At 37.7% G+C, this 25,743-nt stretch overlaps 1 protein-coding gene across 2 annotated transcripts; it reads right to left on the reverse strand.

The window, feature by feature from the left end:
• Positions 1–2,568: 2,568 nt before the first annotated feature.
• Positions 2,569–24,315, reverse strand: CEP43 (centrosomal protein 43). Of its 2 annotated transcripts, none has more exons than XM_061471398.1 (12): positions 23,876–24,315; positions 17,784–17,837; positions 15,852–15,906; positions 15,139–15,227; positions 13,252–13,383; positions 12,437–12,520; positions 8,171–8,388; positions 5,776–5,837; positions 5,092–5,160; positions 4,143–4,182; positions 3,380–3,473; positions 2,569–2,933 (listed from the first exon to the last, which is right to left on the reverse strand). In XM_061471398.1, exons 1-12 carry the CDS (start codon positions 23,963–23,965, stop codon positions 2,859–2,861), a joined length of 1,062 nt encoding a protein of 353 aa, XP_061327382.1. In that variant the 5' UTR covers positions 23,966–24,315; the 3' UTR covers positions 2,569–2,858. The 2 variants fall into 2 exon arrangements, with proteins under 2 accessions (XP_061327382.1, XP_061327381.1); XM_061471397.1 differs by having other exon boundaries at positions 5,728–5,837; positions 23,876–24,312.
• Positions 24,316–25,743: the final 1,428 nt, after the last annotated feature.

Raw genomic sequence — 25,743 nt, forward strand, 5'->3', positions numbered from 1 at the left:
ACAGGATTTGTTAACTGAATTTCAAAGAGTATTTAGCAAAAGCATGCTTCTAACCAGACCTAACCAGTAGAGAACTGCACAAACCAGTCCTAAGTGGCCCTCTCAGACACTTCCTTCTCTGTTCACAGAGATGTCTGCAAAAAGGCAGAAGCAGTACAGAAGAACAGCTGCAGAAACATTCCCATTTTTTATAATAGGGTTCATACAAATGATGTCAGGTATTTAACTGCATTAGGTCCTTCAGGGAGAAGCCTAATGTAAAATACCAATGTGGTTTGAAATGTAGAACAACACAAGCAAGCAAGAGAGCTTAGCTTGCCAGACATGTTTAAGTAACTCAGACTAACAATTGTAAACACCACAAAATACTGCAAATCAAGATTGGATTATTTCTTCCCTTTGTCTGTTGAATCATAAACCATTTGATGACTCAGACTGACACCCAGTACTCCTATTCAGTCTGATCTTTATCAGACTTCAGGATTTATCATCAGGAATTGCAAGATGCTTTAGACTTAGAAGAAACCTGAGCACACTCAACTGTAGACCAAACTAACCCTGAAAAAAGAGCCATATTTCAAGAAAACCCCCCAAAACACACAGGGCTTCCTCAATTTCCTATGGTTAAGATCTTTGGTTCAGGAAGACTCAAAAATACAATTTAGCCAGCGTAACAGCTTTATTTTGCAATTTGAGTTATTACACATAATTCTGTAAAAGCCCACAGGAAGAAGAGCATGGACACTTCATACTGTTTGGCATTTCCTTAAATTACAGCCAAAATTGACCCCCAAGGTAAGACAACACCAACTTGCCATTAACAAGAGCCATGTTCACACTTACAATACCTAATTAGTTATTTAAAAGGCCACATCTTCAAATCCAATTAGAAATCATTTTGCTTCTTTTGGTATGATAAATTGCCCCATATCCTACAGCTAACAGGCAATGGAACATCATGTTTTCCCAAGACACAGAAAAAAAAACACTGCCTCTACTTTATTCCACACACCTTAAAAAAAAAAATAAAATCAGAAATCAATTGTTCCCAGGTGTTCAAATGGAATTTTATTTCCTTCATTCATGCTGTTGCGTTTCTCCAAAACACAAAAAAAACTCCAAACAAACTTTTCATATATAGTATCTTGAGGCACAGGTTCCCCCATACTTAAAGGGATTTTTTTTTCCCCCCACAGGATGCATGTTACAACATTGTTACATTGTTGCTATTTGAAGTCTATGGCACACTGATTTTTTGGGGAGGAAAAAAAATAAAATCAAATCTGTGTTCAGCTGCTACAATATGGCACAAAGTTAGAAGTTAACACCATGACTAAATATTCTGATGCTTTTTGCTGGCTGTTTTGGGGTGCACATAAATAAAAGGCACGCCTTTCCTCTCTCCTCTCAGATCATATATGTACTGTACAAGCCTGACTTCCCAGCACTGTTCCATGCCTGCTGGTGCAGTGCAAACAAAGATTTAAGTCAGCATCCAATGCTAGTAGCAGCTCTATATCTTAACCAATGGCTTTAGTTTAGCATGCTACTTCCACTGTGGCGACCACTGATAAGCAGCCAACAGTGTTCCTGCAAAAGAAAAAAAAAAAAAAAAGAATATTACAAAGCCTAAAAAACCCCCCAAAATTATTTTTATTCACTTACATGTATATTTTCTAAATGTGTTCACAATGTTCAGAAAGTGCACATTTTGAAGTCTTGTTTCAGTATTACAAACGTCGATGACCTTTATGCTATAGCAGCGCCACGTACAACAGTATTGTTAAAAAACTATCAATGTTTCCATTACTGACCCCGTTTTGCAAAAGTATAATGCAAGTACAAGAATTTGCTCCTAGCTAGAACTTAGTGTCTGTAATGTCTTCTGCAAGGTATTTTTCAATATTTGGACGCAATTCTGTACAGCAGTCGATCCAAAAAACAAGGTTAGTGGTTTCACTTTCTGGCGCTCATTTTTACACAATAAGGATTTTCAAGAATGAAAGTAAGTTTACAGCACATGAAGAGCCCTCAGCAATAAAAGCTCCAAAACCCATTACATTGCTAAAAACTTAAACCATTAAGATTTAGTTAATGATTTGCGGATCTTTACAAAATTACTTCTTGTGATTTCACAACAGGTAACATCAATGAAATTATCATGTATAAAAACAGCTTAGGTCTTCAACACCAATGGTCTGAAAAACATATTTAAACAAGAATAGCCAGTTAAGATTAGTGCTAAACTTAGCTCTTAAATTTAGCTAAATTTGGACTTGAGAGTTTAAGTACTCTCAATTTGATGTGCCTAAAAAAGTCCATCTTTCAGAAGAGTCTGAAAACCAGCAGTTTCAAGTAAGTCTCGAGCAACTGGGTGTTGTGGCTAGTTACCATAAATATGTATTACATACTGACTCGGGAAAATTGGGTTAAAAGAAGTGCGAGTTGAACCACTGCCTCTGAAGGTTCTTGCTTTGGTTACCTTTAAAAAAAAATAATTCAGACTATTACAATAACAGTGCAAGTCTGTTATAAAGCCACATGCTTCTCTGTCACTGTTCTCTTGTCAGTTGTTTTTTATTATGCCCACTGCCAGCAATGGACATTCTGTGTGGAAAATCCACCTCCTGCTGTAAAAGGTCTGGCTGAACCAAATGAAGAAAGTATCAGACTCAGATGGGAACACAATATTTCATTTAGTTCGTGTTAAGAATATTTAAAAGCCTTCTCCATGTACAGTCTTTTTGAAATACAAGGCACAAATAGAGTGGACGTTCCAGCAAGAAGTGATTGTCTGAAATTAACAGTCCACAGCAGTCTTCTAGTCCAGCACAATGAAACATTTTTGCTGTCCAGTTCTATGCCACATCTTCTAGATAATCTGCCACGTCACTCAATTGAGAAATAGTAAGGTCTTGCGTGATGCCTTCAAGCTAGGAAATAAATGGAAGTAAAAAAAAAATAAATCAGAAATCATGGAAACAGTAAGCATTACTTCTTGTAGTCCATGTATCATCCATTCCTTTTGGTCTCAAGCCTTTTCAGTGAGATTTCATACTCCTTTAGGAGGTGCTCTTGAGATATAGGTAAGACATTCCTATGTGGAATATTAAACCAGTCTCAAATATATTTCAGATGCCTAGAAACAGACAGTGAATTGTGCTACTGAACAACTGCTGTGAGATCTTTGGTTTGGTTTTTTAGTCTGCACTGTATCTAACTCTGCAGGAATACTAGGTGTAAAAACACAGAACAAGTAATACAGTCTAAACTTGTATACAAGGAGCCCATGATAATGGCACATTCGTTCATGGAAGGTTAAAAGTAAAAAGTCAAGACAAGAAGAATGTCGAGAATAATAATTTTAAAAGAATCATACTTTATCACTGGCAATTGACTCTTCTGTTCCCACAGAAATTTCATCTATTTCTTCACCAATACTGATATCGCTTTTTTCTGAGCGATGACTAGTACTAAAGAGAAAGAAAATCATAAATGTAGATATAAGACTTTCTTTTCAAACATCCAGGTATTACATTCACTTTCACTTTATACCTCACATTTGATTGGGATTTCATTTCCTAGCAAGTTAAATATGAAGTTATTTAAAACCCCTTAACTAAAGGCTTTATACCTAGCTGCAGCCATGTAAGATACTGATAAATACCCCTATGGCTTACAACAATACCTTCACATCATGAAGCTGTTAAATATTTATTACTGACTACTCACGACGCTTTGTTTTTAATTGAATATTTCAGCATACACTGTACTTACTATCTAATAGCATTAATTAAAGTTTTAAAACATTAAGTGCATGGTTCAGAAAAAAAAACAACAACCAAACACCTTCAAAAAAAGCAACAACTTAATGTCTTAAAGTTAGCACCAGGTTTTTAAGGAACTTACTACTTCCTGCACAAAAAAGACCTGTTGGTTATGGGGGTTGTTTTTTTGTTTTGAGTTTTTTTAATTTGTAACTATATATATTAAAATAACAACCAAGTTTAAAGCAGTTCAGCGATACTGACAGATTTCAGCAATAGTAAGTAGCTAAATATTATGGAATAATTCAAATATGCTAGTGGATATTCTTATAATGCATGAACTATTATGTTACTGCAGTATCATCCTTCTCTTACCTGTTGAAGTCATCAGCATACTCGTCGTCATCTCCATTTCCTAAGTAATTTTTAAAAAGGTGTCAATCAAACCATTTAAGAAATGCAAAAGAATATATTCCTGCACCAAAATGCATGGTTTAACAGCCAGCAGAAGTGTGAGTAATCTGCACATTACTTGTGCAGACTACTGACTACTCACTTCCTTGCCCTTGTGAAGGGCAAGGAAATATGCCACTGAAAAATAGTTAAGACTTGTCTGGCTAATTTTTTTTCCACAAATATAAATCCCCTCTTTTCTTAGAAACCTAGACAACAGAATTTAGCACTTGATATCTGCACATTACTTGTGCAGATTAGGAAAAGAAGACGACTTTGTTTGTAATTAATAAATCTCAACCTCATTTACACAAACTGCTTTGAAATTGAACATACATTTTCAGGATGTTGTCGACATCACTGAAGATGAAATCTAAATACGTGGCAGCTCTATTGTATGATAGAGCTGACAGTTCTTACATCACATCTTCTTCATATTGCTCCTAGAGCTTACAAGGCAACTTTCAAAAGCTGTGAAGGGCAAGGAAATACGCCACTGAAAAATAGTTAAGACTTGTCTGGCTAATTTTTTTTCCACAAATATAAATCCCCTCTTTTCTTAGAAACCTAGACAACAGAATTTAGCACTTGATATTAGCAAACATGCATAGAATGAATCAAGTTTTTGCTGCATGTGTAAAATACTAATCCACATACAAGACAGCAGTTCTCACTTTTCTGTATTCCTTTGGATCAGATCTTGCTCTTAACTCCAGAAAGTTTTACAGAGGTGTTAAATATACTGAATTAAAATCTTCATTAAAAGCTTCTACTTCTTTCACTATTTATTTCAGTTTCTCAGACTCCTCGAAGAAGCCAGGACAGAGCTTACAGGTAAAAACATCAGAGCTTCCTCAAAGCAGTTACGTACCTAATTCAAGTGATCCCAGTTTTGCATTCACCAGCCGCAGGTCTTTCAAAACAGCGTTTCTATGCAAATCTGTGACAAAACAAAAACATTTCTATCAGAAATTTGACATTGACTTTTTAATAAGATCACACTTAAGCAATACCCATAATACCCATCAGCCATTTCAGTAGTACTTTTTTATACTAACCCTATATAATTTTATAGTATTGTATAGTCATATCCACTTTTCAGGTCTGAACTCCACTAACATTTAAAAATGTCAGTAGGAAACAGGGACAATCGCCCAGTATTCAGGATCAGGTTTTACAACATAAAGGCAAATATTCTTAAAGAACTTATACAAATAATGTATGATAACAATAGTAAGGAGTAAGTTAATGTCAGTTAAAAAACCTGAGCAATAGAATTTTATAATCCTGAAAACTGCTTTTTATACACAAAACCACACATGTAGATGAGAATTTCACGCTTCAAAACATAATCATCCCAATAATACATCAAAATTAGTATGTGATCACTCTGTGAAAAAACATGTTATAACTAGAAGGGGGCCACATACGCAATCCAATTTGCATTCATTACATTGTGGAGGATCTCTCTTACAGTCATCAAAACACAAAACAAGTGAAAACTTACTATCAGACTCCTTTAGCAAAGGTGCACCAGTCAGGGAGCTTAACCCACTTTTTAAAGGCGGTGCATCAGAAAGGGATGCTAGACCTCCTGCTTTATTAGCTTCAGTTTTCCTAGAACAAACCAAATAAATAAGTACTCCACAGAGCTGTAAGATGCGCAAAATTACCTTCCCTTCTATATTTACTAAACTGCCATAAAACTAGGACAAGAATATTCACAGCAAAAGAGCAAGGGGAAAGAACTATTTATTCTACAAACCTAGAAACAATAAGCAGTTCACTGGCACAAGTATCAAGCAAGATGTTCACCTATCACCTATGCAAAGACTTCTGTCTGCCTTCTTTCACAGACAGAGATCCTGCACCTTCATCAGAATCACTACTTTTATCAAGGGGCCCTTCATTATCCCCATATGTAAATGCAGTCAAAAGAATCAAAAGATTCAGATATAAATTAATATTTAAGTTAGTTTGGTTTAGAACTAAAGGTGATTATGTCCAACAAAACTATTAACCCTAAGAGCAGTCAGTTCACAGAATGAAAATCTCTCAGTTGCAGCAAGATAAATCTCATCATCACATGTTAAAGCTCACTCGGCTACTACATATTTCATTCACGTATTTTAAGTGTTGAACTCAAGTCCTTTAATTGCAAGTAAAGGATGAAGAAACATTATTTAAAAGAGATCAAGACTTCCACATTTAGTATCACCAGAACTGTTTGTTACTGTGATCCCAATCCTACTAATAATGGGTAAAATTTTATATCACCAAAATATCATGTATATCATCACATATGTAAACACCTTCAAATTTTGAATAATGGGTCAGAGGCCTAAGGGCAATGAAAGCTTGGATCATCTCTTGTTCTGCTGTTAGTAACTGCTTGCTCCCTTCCTCTAATGCACCTTTCCTACGGGAATGGGCAAAGATCCCATAAGGAATTTACCTATTTGCACACCAAACAATGCTGGTGCCTCTCCCATTTACTCATCCCTTGGGACCTGGGCACACCAGCACAACATACTACAAAATAACACCTGAAGAGTATGTTCTTTTTTCTCCTCTAGAGGAGCTATCAAAAGGGCAGAAGCAAAAGACCCAGCAGAGACAGCTCAGTCACAACTAGTTGCTACCTTATTAAAATATTCAGCAAACCTTACTATAACAACTACACTCTGAAAACGTGATGAGGTTCAAGTCACTTGACTGTGACTCTACTACAGGTTTAATTTGGAAATCAGTTTTTCTGTAGGGAAAAAAAAAAACAAACCCCCAAAAAACCCCAAAACCCACAACAAAAACCCCCAACCACAACAAAAAAGCTTATTTTACTGAATAATTAAGAATCTTTTTCTTGGATGGTCTTTTTAAAGCAAAACTGTTTACCTAATTTGAAAGTGAATTTCCCATCCTCTCATAAGAAAATGCTCAAACAATAAGAAAGTAGTAAACATCATTATTATTCAGAACTTTCTCCAGCCTTTTCTAGTTTTCCCAACATACAATTTAAACCTGTTTTATGGCAATACCATCTCCTGCTAGGAGCGTTAGACTTTGGTTAAAGGCTAGTTAAAAATTTGCTCATGGAAAGGAAGAGTAAACGCATTCAGATGCGGTTTTAATCTTGATACTTCCACAAAGAAAAAGGGAAAAGAAATACCATAGTAGAGTTATTTGTAACACACAATGTTTTCCACAGAAAAAAAAACACTGCTCTTTGAGGAAAAAAAAAAAATAAATCTGTTCCAAATATTTACATCCAATGAAAGCTGTATCATCAATAATCTCTCTCACAGAGTTTCATAGAAAGAGACCAAGTTTACCTGGCATGAATGCTTTGTGCTGTACCAGAATGATGCAATTCCAAGAGTAAGCATTTACTCCAGTGATAATACAAAAAGTTTATGCTGTTCTGCCAACAGTTGGGGGAAAAAGCCAACACAAGGGGAGCTATTGTCAGACTTGAAAATGCTTCTGCAACCTCTTCTGGTAACTTCTGCTAAACTAGAGCAATTCTCCAATTACTCAGACAGCAAAAGAACACCATTAAATGATCTTGCAGCATTTCTCAAGAGGTATCTAAAGCACTATCCCTTTAGTACTGATCACCACTGAAGCTCTGCTGCAAGAAGAAACACTGATGTCTCAGATGTTCATTGCACCAAAAAAATAGGCTGGGAACATTATACAGTTTACATAATGTACCTTAAAGTGATACAGGTTTTTCCTGCTTCTGTACATACAAGAGATCCGAGATTACACTGCATTTCAAAGAACAGAATCATAGAAATGCACATCTCAGAAACAAAATGTTACAGAACAGATCTAAACACTCACATTTACAAGTGTGAATAATCAAACACCAGATAAGTCTCAAAGGTCTGCAAGAATACTGAGGACAAAAATAAGCCTGTATGAAGTAAAACTTGCATGTAACCTACCAGCCATAAGTTCTTTCTGGTTTGGGTATAGGATCATCAAAAAAAGAATCTCCCTCTACATCATCTTCATCCACACCTGGATCACTTTTTTCTTTGGTATTCAAGTCTTTGTTTTCTAGTTGAGGATCTAGATTTGTTTCATTAGGCAGAAAATGAATGCTTCTTTTGCTTCCTTCCCCTGATGAATCGCTTGTATCATTTTGAGTGGTTTCAGTAGCCTTGAAAGATAAAGAATGAAAGAAGTATTTATGTCTTATAATACTGTGTTAATATAAACATACACAATAAATTACTTTTTAAAATGTTAGCTCAAATTTATTAGTGCTCAGGAATTTATTGGTATCAACAGGAATCACACAAGAGAAAAAAGTTTTACCGCTTCAGAAAGGAAGTGTTCTTTATTGTTGCTGCCATTAAAAATTCCTGTTCCATCTTCTGAAATGGCTTTGCTACCCAGACCACCTCTAGTACAAAAGCAGCTAATTCTGAAAAAAGTTGGTCATCAAATAAAAAAAATCTACAGACTGATTTGAGTATAGGGGAGTTTGTTCTACAGCCTGAAAGTTACATGATACTTCATTAGTGCTATTTTGAAATTCATCTATAAACAGCTGTTGTTAGTTACAGCCACTGCCTAAAAAAAAGAAATCTATATAAAAACCCATGCAAATTCCTCCAACTTCCGTATTAAATGCAGTATTATATTAGTTTTAAAGCAGCAAGCATAAGACAACTGCAGTTAATAACACTTTCTCCCTCCAAATACTAAAACCAAAAATGACACAAGCTGGATACTTTGAAAGTACATAACATTCAGTCTTTGTATCATGCCTATGGCTCCATCCTACAGATATTCAAGCATATGAGAACTGTTCCGTATGCTAACTCTTAAGATCAAGTAATACAGCTCAAGTTGTATCTTTGTGGCCCAAAGAACAATATTTAAATTTACCTGCAATTGGCATTTGCTTTGAATTCATATATTGTAAATTTCTGCTAAAGTTAAATAACTGCTTTCAAATTGAAGTGACAGGTTAACCATGGCTTAAGGTTCAAAGAGCAACATGCTTACCTTGGGTTTCAGACTAATGGTGTTAATAAGATAAGTCAGAATGTGGTTTCACACTTGCACTTAAACGTAATTCTTTGCTGCTGCCAAGAGCTGTGGTCTTGGTCTCTCCTAGCACACTCCCTTCTACAGTACACATATTTGTTGCCAAGTCACAGTCAGAGCCAGTTCAGCTCACAGATTTGCTGAAAAACCACCAGAAAACCTTGTTTCAATCAGGAAGTCTAAACTTCACAGGTTAACTTCCATCTTGCTGCAGCTGAGACTGGCTAAAATCTCCTCCTTCTGCATTATTTCTACTCCAAGTATGTTGCACAGGCAGAATATTTTCCCACCCTGCCTTTGCCAAGGAGAGAGAGATGGGAAAAAATGTATCCAAGAACTTTAGTCCTATTAAGATATCCACTATTTAGAGGAGTGTGTAGTTCAACCAACAGCTGTTGCTCTATGAGGACACATCCATAGAGAAAACAATTTTCTCCTGTTTCTGAGATAAACCTATTTTCATGAAGGATTCAGCAATATAGTATGAAAAGCATTTCCAGAACCTGTTCATCTATATCCCACTGCAATGGAATTATGATTTGCTTGCCACAGAGGATGTGTATAAAGAATATAAAAATCTGGATCATAAATTCCAACTTGTTGGAAATTATATTCTACCTACAACCTCATCACATCAGTGTGAGAAAGTGTGGGAAATTAGAGACCACCTCCCCACAGTCCTCCAAAGTTGTAACACTAAGGAAACCTTAGGGTAAAATGCAGCTGCTACTTGGAGGATGGGATACAGTTGGCATGCATGGAATCTACCCAGTGATAGTTCCCTAGGCAACCCTGCAACCTTGGCATATGCCAAGAGAAACTGAATGGAAGGTGGAGCCGAGTGAAGGCCCCAGAGCCAGGCTCTGTTATACTCCTCACAGGAGCGGGAACTTGAAGGCACCATGTACTGATAAACCACACAGTGGCTGCCAAACAAGGAAACTATATTTGTACTTCTAAAAGCAAAGTGAGAGGCTTTTACACTCATCAGTAACATAGTATGTATGACCAGAGTCACTGAAGCTCCATAGGCATAGAGTTAAAAACTTGAAACCTGTGTTACTGTGGAAAAACATGAACAGGTACAAGGGCCTTCTACAACATCATCGTGAACAACACTGACAAAGAACTAACAGCAGGAGAAGAAGGCTTGCCCTTGTGTAGGCAAATTAAGAAACAGAGCTAACAAATCTCTTATCAGGAAAGACTATCCTTGAAGCCTGGTACAGCACATGGACATCGTCAACATACAGCTTCACATGTCAGTAAAACATGACTAGGATGTCCTTTCAATGAAAAGGATGTAACCTCATGGATATTAACTGACCACTCTGTACATTGGTGGGAAGATTATGGGGAGTTATTAACCTGAAACAAATTGTATAATATGTGAAATTAGGAAAGGAAAGTGGGGAAGACTCCAACATAACTACTGGGATCAGTTGATGGGCTGAACTTCTTCTCCCCGTTAGGGACACTTACTGGGTAAGAATTTCATTATGCATGCTCAGTAACTAACTCATACTAGCTATTATTAGTGATTATAGTCTGATTGTATATAGTTTCAAGCTTGTTTTTGCAGACAGTCCTTACCACCACCAATGTCTGAACCTTAATTGTCACAATTTTACATTAATAAAGACTGCTATTCCATAAACTGTTAGCGTTAACCCTCGTGAGCTCTAGCAGTCACCAGCAGTGAGTAACAGCAGTGGATAAAGTGTGGAAACGCACTCAGGGGGTCCCCTTATGCTGCTGGTGTGTTTCCCTGAACAAGTCAGTCAAATTGCCCTCTGAACCAGTAGGAATATTTGGTGAAGGGCTCCTATAACATGACATTGACAGACTGGTCAGGCACAAGAGCCTCAGCTTTCCAGGCTACTGGAAAAACGTTTTTCCTCCTCTAAACAAATATTCTTTTCCTGAGGAAAAGCCATGTAACAAACACTTAGCTCTTCTCGTTCTGACCTACTTATGTCAAAACAAGTATGAAGATGAAAGGTGGTATATATAAGGGACGGTAGAATATTTACTACTTCCAACTCATTTTTAGTAGTTCTCAGCTAATCCAGAACCACCCTAAGACAAAATCAGGGCTCATGTATAAAGCAACATTATTATTAGCAGCATTCAGATCTTTTTAGTGGTGCCAAGCAAGAAGTATCTTCTAAAGCAGGTCTGAAATTATTAAGATTTCCATTCAAAGGTCAGTTACACAGACTGACCTATTAGTTTTTAAGATACTACCAACAAGCACAGCAATTAAGTAACTTTACCTTCAAATGAACCTTGCTTTTCAAATTGTATAGTTTTGCATAGCAAAAAACTAAAGAACTGGAATAAAATGAAGCAGATCCAGATTGAGCTGCAATTTCATTTTCTCTTGTCCTTATCACTCCCTTTCACAAATTAATAAACTAACAACAAAATCCATGCAATGTTATATTTCTCAGTTTTCAGTAGTGACTTAGAAAGCTTCCAAGTTCCTTCCAGTAATTCTGGAAAAAAGCTATTACAACTTTTTATGTGATCAGATCACACCATTAACTTGAACAAAATTTACTACTTAAATCAGGTTGGTGTGCTTAGTTGTTTTTCAGGGGATTGTTGTTGTTTGTGGAGGGGTTTTGTTGTTGATGTTTTGTTGCCCTCCCCCCCCCCCCCCTTCTTTTTTTAGCTCAGTGTGGTGGGCAGCTGGTTTCTGTGGAAGAGATGCTTAAGTGTGGCCTACACTTTTCCGTAATTCTCAACCTGCTGGTCAGTTCCAGTCAAATGTAATGGTGCATTAGAGATCTGGAAGATGTTAGTTAACAACAGATCTTGTGCTAACACGAATCAACAGAGGAAAACAAAGCCACAGGACCCAACACAAAGACAGCTGTATCCCAATACCTTATCACTCCCAAGCAGCAATCAGCCAGCTGCCTGATAAACAGACAAGTTACCTCCAACCTGCACCTCACAGATACATACTGTGTATATATATATATATATATAAAAAGCGTATATACTGTCACCTATCCAATCAGAAAGTCACAGGACTTTGAAGATCATTTAAGTGAATGCCACTGTATCTGCAGTTTCATAGGAGTTCTCTCTTCTACTTCTCATGTATATTATGTAGCTTTTTCATTATACATTAAAAATCTTACCTTACTTGGTACTGGGTGTGTACTCGACCTTCCATCAGATGATTTTGATGTGGGGCACAGGCTATCACTTAGAACTGGAGCCACCTAAGAAGTTTCAGATAAACACTTCTTAAAAACATACTGAATTTTGCCATAATACTACCTAACAAGAAACAAGGCTACCATCCTCACTCACACAGCACACAAACTGTGACACCATGACGCTGTGTTAGGAAGTCTGTGACAACTACTAAATTTAAGCTTTCATTGGGGTACTGAATCTTGGGTGCAGAGAATTTTCTTTCAAGCCACAATCATGACAGAGACTAATTAAATGCAACTGGTTGGATTTCATTTAATTTACAACTTAATTATATATTCTATTAAAATATCACTGTCATTGCTTTCAGGTAGTTTAATAGTTTCATATATTTAGTTTTCAGAACAGCTTTAAAGATTTTTAACAGAACCAATTCTAGGGCTTTCAGGTCATATTAAAATTAGAAGTATGCCAAAGAAAATACATACAGCTTAAAGTGTTATCAAATCACACTAAAAATATGAAAACAAGCAATAGTTTAGTGTCATTTATCTGGGTTCACTCTGTGTTACTATGTTGTAGCAGAATATTAGTCAAGAGTATGAGGGCGGCATTAAAAATAACAGAATAGTCAATCACATTTTTCAGCATTTTTTCCTGTAAGTTATGTTGAAGGCATAATTTAATAAAGACTGGAAACACATACTACAGCAACAGTTAAGTATTTTTTACTTTTCATTACTGAAATGAAAATAAAGAATTATGAAGAAAGAAATTACATGTTAACACTACTTACTTCTCCATTGCCTGAAATATTCTTCTGACATTTTCGAACGACCTCCAATAACAGGGGACCACCTATAGTACCTCCTTCTTCTGTAATTCCCAAATCTCGAGCTAAGTTTTCACGACCATCAAGGCCATTTAACTGGGGGAAAACAAAAATCACAGCACTGAAATAACTGTCAGAAAACACTACACGTATATTGTAATATAGCTCCTAAAGCTTTTCGATCTTATTTAACACAGCAATATTTTGACTGAACAGTGAATAAGACCTCCTGTTGCATGTATATTAATGATAGCCTTTTGCATCATTTATTTCTGATCTATATCTGAACTTATCACAGACCATCTAAAGTTGTTTTAAACATGGAAGTTTTCATCGTTATCACGCTTCAGGATTTACACAGTCAAGTTTATCCTACTGCATTTAAAAGTGGATCTTTGGACACCTAGCCATTTGTTCCAGTAAATTCATAGATGACGGAGAGCCTCCATTCCTGTGCATGCAGAAGTGCACCAGCATAGGTCAACCCTTACTTTCAGTCTCTGTTTCATTTTAAAAAAACATGGGTTTGGGCAGAAGCAGTGATGAAAGTAATTCATTACCAGCCAAAGAAAAAAAGATAGAAAAAACAACCCCAAAACACTTCTTAAATCTGAAATTCATGTTAATGCTGCAGCACATCCAGGGTGGTTGGCATGACCTCAGAATGGCAATACTGCAAGGGGCACCAGTTCCTCTTGAACTCTTACGATTACTTAGTGATGCTTCCTGCCAAAATCCTGGTCAAGCAAATACTGAAGCAAGCCATCATGAGTCAAAATTAAGGACAGAGAGACAACACAGCAGACTTCTCAGAAATAAGATGCGGCAGAGGACAAAGGAAAATCTTTCAGCAATATGCACAGCATTCTTGCTTAACTTTGGCTAAGTTTCATATATGTACTGCATCAGGTGAAAAAGATGTTTTTACTGGAAAAAGGAAGGAGGTGTTTCAATGAGCATGAGGTACCTTTACAGTGCACATGGAGCACTGCTCCTAAGAGTGACAGAAAGCATGACTGTTTCTGTTTGCTAGCATGAACATGAATCTTCATAGATGTTGTGTCCTTGTGCAATAAATGCAGATAAGTATGTCTGACAATGAACAAGCATGCATGGGATTTTCTTCGATTAAGGCCCTAAAAAGAAGCATGAACTGCTGAGAAAGAGAAGGCAATGGATTGGAAGGCAAAGGACCTGGGTTTTTAATAAATTAACCTCTGATCAATTTAAGCTGATATTAAGAATAAAAACTAGTATGAGGTGTAAAGAAAAATTTTTCAGTTAAATGTAAATGTTTCAAACCCAAATTTATTATTAAAACATTTACAAATAAGAGACAGAGGGCCAAATATGATATAAAACCTCTAGCTCAAAAGCCTAAACGCAATCAATTGGGCCACACTACCCCTTCCAACTGAACTATTCAATCATTGTCACATACATCTGCACAAAGCCCTTTGTTTCACTGAAACGTCTCTGAGAGTAGATTTCTGACATAATTTTCATCTAACAATACTTAGTATCACAACATAGCAAAACTATTGGCAAAAAACTGTTGCAAAAGTATTGTGTTGTCTATAATACTTTTTGTGAAATCATATAGCAGTAATTCATTAATTAAAAATTAGCATATCAAGCACTGATTTTTGATAAAAGGAATACTCCCTCATATTAACACACATTCCTGGAATGCATGTCTTTGGCAATAAGTACCTTTTACAGATTAAATATGAAAAATATTTAGAATAAACACAAGCAAGTGGCTTTAACAAATCTACTATAGCTTCTGTATTCATTGCCACACACCCCAAACAATCAGCATAGCATACAAATAAAACCAGTATATCTTACTGTGCTTGATTCAGGCTGGAAAACAGCCAATGTAAAATCAAGATTGAAGAAATGTAGAAATTCCGCAACAAGACCTGCTACCAAACGACCTAAAAAAGAAATAAGAGTAGACACACCAGACAGAAACAATTCTTGCTTCAAAGATTTAACATTAACATGGCTTCAGTGTTGAAGTATACTGATTCAACACTCCTACAAGTATCATTTAGACGTTCAGCAAACTACCATCACATAGCTAATTTGTATACCAACTCCATAATCTGTAACTCAGGCATCAGTTATTTATTTCAGCAATACTGCAGGAGCATAAATAATGACTGCTTAGAAAAGTCAGGTGCAATATTATTTTTTTAAACTAATCATCTGATTCAAAGACATTATTTTAACATTTCTGCTATGTGTGCATTTACTACTGTACCTCTGTAGTGGTTTTCACTGGTTACTGTTTCCATAGGTCCAGAACAGCCCCAAGTAAGCATAATCATAACTCATCATGAAGTATTAAAGTGCATTAGTCACCTCAAGTGACAAGTTCAGCAATATTAACTTCAGAAATTATAGACTGAATTCTATTTGGAATGAATAGTAATTATGACATTTGACAGGAACATAAACATTCTTTATGTCATGAAAACTGTACTGTTAATGAAACACTCAAAGATTTAATCCTTTGCTTAATACTTAGAATCCTTTGAGAAGTATAAAGAACTTACCATCTTTTGTACCTAAAAAAGTTTTCAAGCTTTCATTTACCAGAGGTGATTTGTTCTGTCAAAAAGAAAAAAAACAAACAGAAATTAACATCATCCTTGTGCTAGCAAGAAACTGAAAACCAGAGCAAGTTAGCATTTTGGTGTACACTGTTCCACAATGATGCCTGGCATACGCAAGTCACATCTTCAAAATCCACCTTTGTCTTAATTCTACTACCTACAAGTAAAAGCTGCAGAGCTGTATCTTCATTTAGGCAAATAAGAATTGTCTCTATTTCTATCATAAAAGACACAGAGGTAGAATAATTTCACCAAAATTATTAATAGTGTACTGACTTCTATTTACTTAATGATTAAAAAGGTAAGTTAAGCAATTAACTCCCCAGACTGCTCCTCTAATATAGGGCCAAGTTTAGGGAAATTCAGTCCCACCTTGTTTTTAAAAAAAGAATTTACAAATCATCTTGACGAAGTGTGGACCATGTTAATTACTGGATCACAAATGTATATAAATTAATCTCAAAGATATTATGATAATGTTCTTCCTCCCTTGTTAAAGCTACCTTGAACTTTTATTTTTAAACAGAGATAAATCAATGTGAGTTGCCAAACTTGTTCAGCGATATTTCAAACCAAATTCTAAATGCCATTCCTAACATATCAAAATATCCTGGGTAAGAACCTAACTTTAAGAAAAAAGGATCTGTTATAGGTATTTATTATTATAGTCATAAATGCTAACACATACAAGAAAGCACTGTGCAAAAAAAAAAAAAATCATGCTTAATATTTAGGTATTCAGAGTAGAAATAAATATTAATATATTTCAAGTGTCTCTATAGCATAAAATTAAAATAGGATACATCTAAGCCTTTTGAAGAAAGGGTGAGCCTAGATCAACTGCAGAAAATCTCTCTTCAGCTCTATTATTCCTCAGATAGTCTGAGGTTGCTCCCTGGGTACTCTATAACATGCTGACATTTCCCACAAGAGATGACACTGCTCTGCTATTACCACTCTTTCACTGTCTTCTTCAACAATCTTGGGTTAGATTTCTGGAATAGAGAATCTTATACCATAGAATAACTATTGCCCTTCCTTACTAATGTTACAATGATATCTGTTTCATTTGTGCCATTTTCTGGCAAGAGCACAACCATCTAACTAGTAGATGATAGGTCAGTTTTTCATTCCTCTCTTCTGAAACAGAGAATGGGCATAAAATACCGTCTCTTCTCTAGCTCTAGAGAATGGAAAGACACAAAAAACATGGAAATGCTAGAAGGGGTCACAAAACTTGTGTCTGCATACCTCAGCAGTATTGTTACTTAATCATGCCAGTATAGCATACCCGTAATATTATTATATTGTCAAGGTATCTGTACATAGCCCTTCATTCAAAATTCTTCCTTAAATATAAGCAAATTATCCTGAAGTAAGCCTACAACATCCTTATGAGAAATACCAAAAACATTACCATACTTGGGAACTTACTGCATTAAACTGCTTTCATAATACACTTGTTAAAAAAAACAACCAAACAAAAAAAGCCTACACTATAATATTTTAAATTTTAAAAGACTATAATCTGGTTTTATCAGATCTTGATCAGTCAACGAGATATCTTTTATAAAAAGTATTTGATAGAAAATATATTTAGTTATTCTGGTCAACTGGACTGAAATAACATAAAGACAGTAGAGACAGTAACTTAAAGCTACAGTTTCAAAGGGCTATATAACAATTCCTATTTCTAAACATCAGAAAACACTCTGACAGTCCTGTTACATGTTCTTTAAGCATCATGCTCTTTTGCAGCAATAATTTTCTCTTGTTAATTTCACAAATAAAGTAGTAATGCTATTGTATTTAATTTTATATGAAGAACTGTCAGGGTGCTGGGGTTTTAATTTATTTTTAAGGCCCTCTTACCTCTACTTTCTCTTGTTCTTCCAGTGCCAAAAAAACCGCTGCTCGCAACTCTGCCTGCCAAATAAGAAACAAAATAAACTGCATTTGTATAAGCACTGTTTTTCCTATGTAAATAGAATGCAAAAAGCCAGCAGGTAGCTTAACAGCTATTTGTTTCTCCTCAAGCAACTTGGCATTGCTTGTAATCTACATCAGAGCAATTAAAACACTTACAATTACAGACAGTGTGACCTGAGGCTGGAAAGAAGTTTTCAGTCTGAGAACAACAAGGGGTTAGTGGAAGGAGAGTTTGATGCAAGATTTCCTAAATTATTTCTTCATACACAAAAAAAAAAAAAACAAATTAGCTACATTATCTCCTATTAGTTTTTTCTGAGAGTTAAAAATCCAGCTCTTTCAGGCAGCTATGAAACACCTACCTTTCATTTACAATTCGTTCAGGAAACATGAACAAATAGCTTATGATAATATATTTTTTAAAGTTAATGTTAAGATATACCCTGCAATTTCTTGTCAGATCACACCCAAAGAAACTGAATTTCTCAAAGAAAACGACAAGGAAAAGACAGCATGATTCCAGTCAAATACTCCTATAGTGAGGTTTTACCCAACTGATTTTTAATAACTTAAGCATCAGAATTCTTCTGAGTACTATTTTGAATGTTTAAACTTAAGCCTAAGCTGAAACCCAGCCTGGTTTTTGAATATTTTTTTTTTTAAAACACTACAGTTTCTCTACTTCTTCCTTTGAACATATCAAAAGGACAACACACATTATATTTGATGAAGCAGTTTGCCACTTTAATCAACTCTTAATCTGACATTTTGAAGTAGCCAGTAGAGAACACTGACATGATGAAATATAAATGGCAGTGTTATTCTCTGACAGGTTTCTCAAGAGCAAAGAAAGCAAGTTTTTAAAGAAAAATTAATTTCCATAACTAAGAATAAGAACAGTATGACAAGTGTCTGGATTTTCTCACATATATTATGCAAGGTAACTAAACACAGATTACCCTGTGGCTGTTTCCTCCCCAAAATAAATTTTAAAAAGTCCTTCCATGGGAAAAATAAGATAAATGCTTCCTTTTTAAGCAGAACCATCTTTGGAACCCTTTCAAAGAACACAAAGTAATAGGAAATCTTTTTAACTTTCTTTCATCATAAGTGTAAAACGTTTACCACAATTGTATGCAATGGTCATATAGAGACTGTTAAATTTTTTCATGTGCTGGGGTACAGTATTCCACCAGCAAATACTCTTACAACCCATTAATTTAAATGTTATCTTACAAAATCAGTTTACATGCAGCTTTCCAACCAATAGCTAACAACTTGATTATTTAGTCTTATGTCAGTATGAAAAGTTTCAGATGATTGCAATGATCACTCCTTTCCACTGATGCAACTGAAACCAAGTATACTTACATAAAAGGACAAGAATCACAACAAAGCATTTGTGAAACAGACTGGCTATTACAACTGTTCAAAATAAAAGACACCAGCCATGACACATGGGTAGAGGTAAACCCCCTTAAGGGTCTGGATCACAAGACCATAGAACAAAGCTGTCTGAAAGTGGTTGCCATTACATCAGCCAATCCAGTGTCTGACTGAGATAGCAGAACAATACCACAGTTATCATTGCTTTTCACATAACTGTGATTATTTGCCTGCTCCACTCCTCTAAGTCCAACCCAGCAGCTTTTAAATACTGATTGAGGTGCTTTTCTTCCACTTCTCATTATTTAATGACGTGGTGTCAATTTCTCCCAGATGTTGCCATTCCCCAGAATGGCAGGCTCACCTTCATACCTTGGCAGGTAGCATGTCCCTCGAGTTCTTTTTATTAAGGCATTTGTCTTTTATTGTGCTAGAACACATGTGTCCAGCACTTAAATAAGACAGCTTACTGTCCTAGTACAAAACTTGAGACAGTGTTCTCCAATACGAAAACACTTGGGGACTTTGGGAACTGATTTCTGTGCCCCAGAGCATATAAACACATCAGTAACCAAGATGACCTAACAGGCACTAAGCACAAACTGTGGATAGGGCTTATCCTTGCCCACTGGTCTCCTTTGCATAGCTATACAATTCACTTGCAAACATCCCCAATATCCCAGTACCTTCCAAAAAAACCTCAGCAAAATTTTTCCTATCACACTTTACTCATATGTTCTATTCCTGAAGCAGTACCTTAGATGAAAAAGCAAGCTTCACAACACTTATCTCAATATGCTATGGAATACTAGAGAAAAAAGTGGGTCGCTTTAATTTCATTAAATGCTTTGCACACACACAGTTGAGCATAACATTGTGTGCTAGTTGACAAAGCCTTGCTGTTCATTTCATGCATCTCTCAACATCATTTCTACAAATCCGTGGAGTCCTGTAGCTTTTACAGAGGAAACCCTGGAATCCCCACCCCCCCATCAAAGACCCACTAGCAGAAAACAGAACATAAATTTCAACTTCCCAAATGCACATACTGCCACCCTTCTGAAGCAGCTGAACGCATAGTTTTTGAAGCTACATGCATGCAACTTTCTGCATTCACCAAGAAATTAGTGGTAGACAAGCTCAGCAAGTGTTAATGAGGGAGACACTCACTTCAGAGACCTGCAAGGGGCCTAGCTGGAGGTGCAAAACTTGCCTGCAAGCTTTCATTCACAAATTGTTACTAACACATGCAGCAGTGTGGTTAAATATACATGTAGGGGAGGGAAACAATTAAAGTAATGTGTAAAATTTTGGAGGGTAAAAAAATGCATCACTGCTGAGATAAACTGTTTACAGATATTCTAGGCAAAGCACAGGCACCTATAACTGCCATGTGCTCCAGTGCTACGAAAGAACCCTGTGCATATACAAGCAAATATCTCTTGTGTATGTAAAATTTACCAGCACATGGAGACAGTCCTGCACAATTTTCAGCACCTCTACTTCCTATACTCTAAAATGACTGTCATGTACCTCAGTGGATACAGAGCAAGACTGGCAGAGCTTTAAGGAGTTTAACCACTGGTGACCACCCCAGGCCAAAACCCCGTGTGCATCAGGCTAAAAGCCCATACCAGTTTATATATATTACAAATCCAAACTTTGTGACAAAGTGTGAACAGCACTTTGCTACCTGTGTTATTTAGTACCCTCCCTGTCACTCTTCTTCTGCAGTCAGTAAGGTTCTCATCCTTGAGCATGTAGCAGTGTGCTCCTCCCTCCCTGCTTAAGCCCTAACCACCAAAGCAAAATAAGGTAACAAAGGAACACAGCGAGTAGCATCATGATTCTTCCTCTTATGAAAACAGCTTCCCCAGCAAAGAGAAAGACCATATTCTCCTCAAAACAGAAGAGCATTTCTAACAGCATGGATCACACAGCATCAATGATAATTTTCACTAAAGTACAAGTATCCACAGTTCTATTCTGCATGTTTACAAAATTCATTGGAAGCGGTCTTATCCATCAGATTAATTCCAGTGATTAACAGATTACAAATATCTACACACACTGCAGCTCAGAGAGGACAGGAAATTCTCAACTGCAAGTGTCAAACATTACAGATCTTCTAGTTTTCACAATATGACTTCATTAACTATTCCAGTGCTCAGTGTCTAAGATAAACAGAAAAACTTAAATTAAGAAGAAACTTACAAACTGCAACCCATTGTAAAATCAGGTTGTATTAGAAAACAAAGTCATCACCCTTAAGTTTCTTTCTAAAAATCAGTCATTATGTTACAAAATGTGTTAGCTGACAGTTTGATACATTCTATTCACTGAAATAATTCCTTTTGAATTCTAATCCTTTCCAGCTGTCTTTACCTATAGTGCTCCATACCAATTCAGCTATATATGGACCGTATATTTGTCTCTTTAATATATCCACTTCAATAAATCTCAAATACATTATAATTTATTATTACCAGATTATATATTTTATACACCTGCACAACTTTGAGGTTAGCTTTCTAACCTTATCCATCTTGAAATAAAATGGTCAGTACTCATTCTGAAGTACAAGATAAACAACTGTTTTGATAACATGTAAACATCATTCAGCTCTATCACAATAGATAAATGCTGTTGATCACAACTGCATTTAATTTATTTTAATAGATGCAAGGATTACAATTCTGTTTGTTTTTAATGCATGGTGTGTAATTTCAATTAAAAGATGACAGTTTAAGAAGACTTGTTCAACCTTAATTCTTTTGGAAGACAATGGACTTTTTGCAAGGTACTAGCAGAACAAATTCTGTCAAGCAAGAGTCAAACTCACGTGCCAATTAAGGTTTACTGCTTAGAAAAAACACCATGAAATCCTCAAATGAACAGCCTTAACCATAAGCACACCAATTATTAAACAGTAACTTCAAGGATTAAAGAAGAGATGGCCTAGGGTGGTCACCAGCGGTTAAACTCTTTAATGCTCTGCCAGTCTTGCTCTGTATCTACTGAGGTATACAACAGTCATTTTGGAGCACAGGAAGCAGAGAAGCTGAAAGTGGTGCAGCCATGTAAGAGATATAATCTGGTAAGTAGGATGCAGTTTGTACTTTTCCAAGTCAATTGCTAGCTTGCCTTAAGGATACCTTACACCATACTGGATTCTACTACTTTCAACATTACAGAATAGTGAAGACTACGATAGATATATTTACACAAAACTCAAACTGGGAACCACAGTACAAAAGCTTGTATACAACACAAAGATGAGAATTAAAAAACTACAGCTCATGTGGTCAATATGATCCAATTGGCTTGTGATTTTTTTTTAATTAGCATTGTATTATCCCCATATTTGTATTAGTTAATACTATGTGAGAGATTAAGAAGTGCCCAAAAGGCCTATTTGATATTCAGCTAGAAAAAAAGTCTCCCTACTCAAAACATAGTTACATGCAATAGAATCTTCATCTACCTACAGAGTTTAAACAAGAATTATCCATTTGAAATGCAAGAATGATACATTTTTAATTCTTTCCTGAAAGGTATGACAACCAACCCAAAATCCAGTGGTACAAATCAAATTATACATGCAGAGATGCTCTCACTTCCACTACCCATTTCAGCTGTTGAGCTGTTCCTCAAATATCAGCAGTGATGGCTCACTTCTTCAAGGCTTAAAATATTACGCTGTGGATAAATACCACCATCCTTAACCTGAAAACCAAACTTCATTTCTCCTTTAGTTTGGAAGGGAATGCAGCACTTCTTAAGCTTCTGTATCTGTACGGCTCTTTGCTATATACAGTAATTATTGCTGAAGGCTTCTTTCTAACTTGGACAAGAATACATGGAACCAATTTTCACATACTTTCTCTCACAAGCTCAGCTACACCAGTCTTGGAAGACACGTATGCTCTACCATAACACCATCTTACACAGACTTTTTTTGACATGGCATTATTTGTTCCCTGTAGGCAGGCAGCATCGCCCTAGAGTTTCCAGATTCAGCCTCCAAGACACAGCTCAAGCAACCCACGCACAAGAACAACGTTTAAACAGCAACCCTCAAGAACTCCTGCCTGGAATTTTCAAAAGGGGCTTTTCGTACTGAAACAGGAAGAAACTCTACCCACCGTGTCCCACACCACCCGGCGGTCGAACGCTTCCAGCAGGTTTGGCAGCAAGCGAGCTCCTACGGACACACGGTACTACGAGGCGAAACCACAACGCCGGGCGCAGGACTGCCTGCGGCGGCCTAGAGCTGCTTTTCCTGTCCCCGCCTGGGTGAACCTGCGAGTCCTGGGGCCGCGGGCAGACCTCATGCGGCGGCCAGGCTTCGGGCCTTCGCCTCCGCGTCCCGCGTGTACCAGCTCCAGCACGTGAGGCAGGCGCTAGACGCGGCTCCGCCGAGCCCCAGGCCCGGAAAAGCAGGCGCCACCGCCAGGCCGCGACGCCGAGACAGGGCCCAGCCGGCAACAGCAGCTGCAAACGGCAGCGGGAGGGGACGAAACCAGTGGAAGCCTCAGAGCCCCATAAGGAACCCCCATGGGGCCGTTAACCGCCTCCAGCACCACCCAGGGCTCCCCCCCTCCCCACTGAGCGACATGTACGCTGACAAGATGCTCTCTTTCCCCCACCTTGATCTTATTGAGCACGCCGCTGCTCTCCAGAGTCTGCACCAGCAGGTCCCGCAGCTCCGTGTCCTCCTCCGTTGCCGCGGCCGCCATCTTGTTTCTCCCTGACAACCGCCCAAACCGCGCTAACGGGAGCACAGGCGCAGCAGATTCGCCTCCGCTCCCGGCCGCGGCACCGACCCAACGGCGGGCCCGAAGAAACGAGGCGCGACGGGCTGGCCGCAACCCTCAGCGTCGGTCCCGAAAAGAACGCCGCGCAGCCATAGCCACCGACTGCTTCTGCTGTCCGCAGCGCCGGGAAACTGCGGCGGCCAACAAGCAACACGGCCACCGGTGCCGCGAGTGGCAGGCGGGAAGTTTAAAGCGTTAACGGCTGAACGGCGGAGCCGGTCTCCCCAGGAGCTGCCGCTTGGCCCCTCCCTTCCTATAAGTTGGTGGGGAAGGGCACCGAAATGGGTTTAAGAATTGAACAGCCTCCCCTCAGCAGTTCGGGGAATGTTGTTCTTTGATGGGCGGTAGGCTGCTGGTGCGGTCTCTACGCTTCGTCGAGCACAAGGGCAGTGGCGTTGAGTAGTATTTAAAAGGGCTTCTCGAGTCCTTGTTTTATAATAAGCATGTTGGTTATGTTAGATGCGTAGGGTGCTGTCGTTGATGTACACTGCTTTAACGCTATTGTGCCTTAAAAAAAAAGGTACAGAGCTTAGTTGTAGTGCTGAGTTTCATAAGGTTGGATGAGACCTTAAAGATCATCTTGTTCCAACCCCCTGCCATGGGCAGGGACACCTCCCACTAGATCAGATTGCTCAAAGTCCCTTCCAACCTGGCCTTGAACACTGCCGGGGATGGGACAGCCACACCTTCTCTGGGCAACCTGTGCCAATGCCTCACCACCCTCACAGTACAGAACTTCTTCCTAATGTCTAATCTCAGTCTTCCCTCTGTCAGTTTAAAGCCATTCCCCCTTGCCCTATTACTACATATCCTGTTTAAAAGTCCCTCTTCAGCTTTCTTGTAGACCCCCTTTAGGTACTGAAGACTGTAATAAGGTGTTCCCTGAGCCTTCTCAAGCCCAACTCTCTCAGCAGAACTACATGTTGCTTTCAGACTTTTTTTGTTTTCTTTTTTTTTTTTTTTATCTTCTTTTCCCCAAGCTGAACTTTCTATGGTTTTTCTTGGGAGAACTCACATGTATGGTAAAGACTTTCAGAAGCTACAACTGTTCAGAGTGATCAAGTACAGCTCCTGGGTAGAATAAGACGCTACTGGAAGCTGATTTCCAGAAACACGCGGTAGGTGGCACTGATCCTCCAGTGATGCCCGAAAGACTCAACCCTGAAGAGGCAGGTGTCGTTCGTGCCGCCTGCTTCTAATAACTCCACGAGAGATACCGAGAGATGCCTGATCCGCTTCTATAGCCGCTCACAGGACAGAGCACTGCATTCTGAAGTCCTGAAATCTGGAAAGATTTCAGTACAAAGTTGCTTTAATGTAAACCCACAACACTGCACTCTTTAAGTAAGACAGTTTTTCAAAACCTTATCAGAAACAGGTTGCTCAGTGAAGTTGTGGCTGCCCCATCCCTGGCAGTGTTCAAGGCCAGGTTGAATGGGGCTTTGAGCAACCTGGTCTAGTAGAAGGTGTCCCTGACCATGGCAGGGGATTGGAACAAGATGATCTTTGAAGTCTCTTTCAACAGAAACCCTTCTATGATTCTATGACAAATGCAGAAACATAATGGCTGGTATTACAGTTATGTTTATTTGTCAAAAAATCATGGAAAGACAAAATCCACTTGACAAAATTCTTGATAGAAATTGCAAAGCAAAGGAAAAAAAATCAGTACACTTAGAAAATACTTTATAATTTGTAAA

The sequence above is a fragment of the Pezoporus flaviventris genome, unplaced genomic scaffold (genome assembly GCF_033815535.1).
Source record: "Pezoporus flaviventris isolate CSIRO_AGI_PZ_B2104156 unplaced genomic scaffold, CSIRO_AGI_Pfla_v1 ptg000066l, whole genome shotgun sequence".
Taxonomy (NCBI): domain Eukaryota; kingdom Metazoa; phylum Chordata; class Aves; order Psittaciformes; family Psittacidae; genus Pezoporus; species Pezoporus flaviventris.

Bases quoted from the DNA above. Each gene is read 5' to 3' on its own strand.
- CEP43 (XM_061471397.1), bottom strand. From the start codon at position 23,965: ATGGCGGCCGCGGCAACGGAGGAGGACACGGAGCTGCGGGACCTGCTG. The intron at 15,907-17,783 runs GTAAGAGGGCCT...TCTTTTTGACAG, and splicing joins AAGAACAAGAGAAAGTAGAG to AACAAATCACCTCTGGTAAA. The intron at 3,474-4,142 runs GTAAGAGAAGGA...CTTTCTCTTTAG, and splicing joins TATGCTGATGACTTCAACAG to TACTAGTCATCGCTCAGAAA.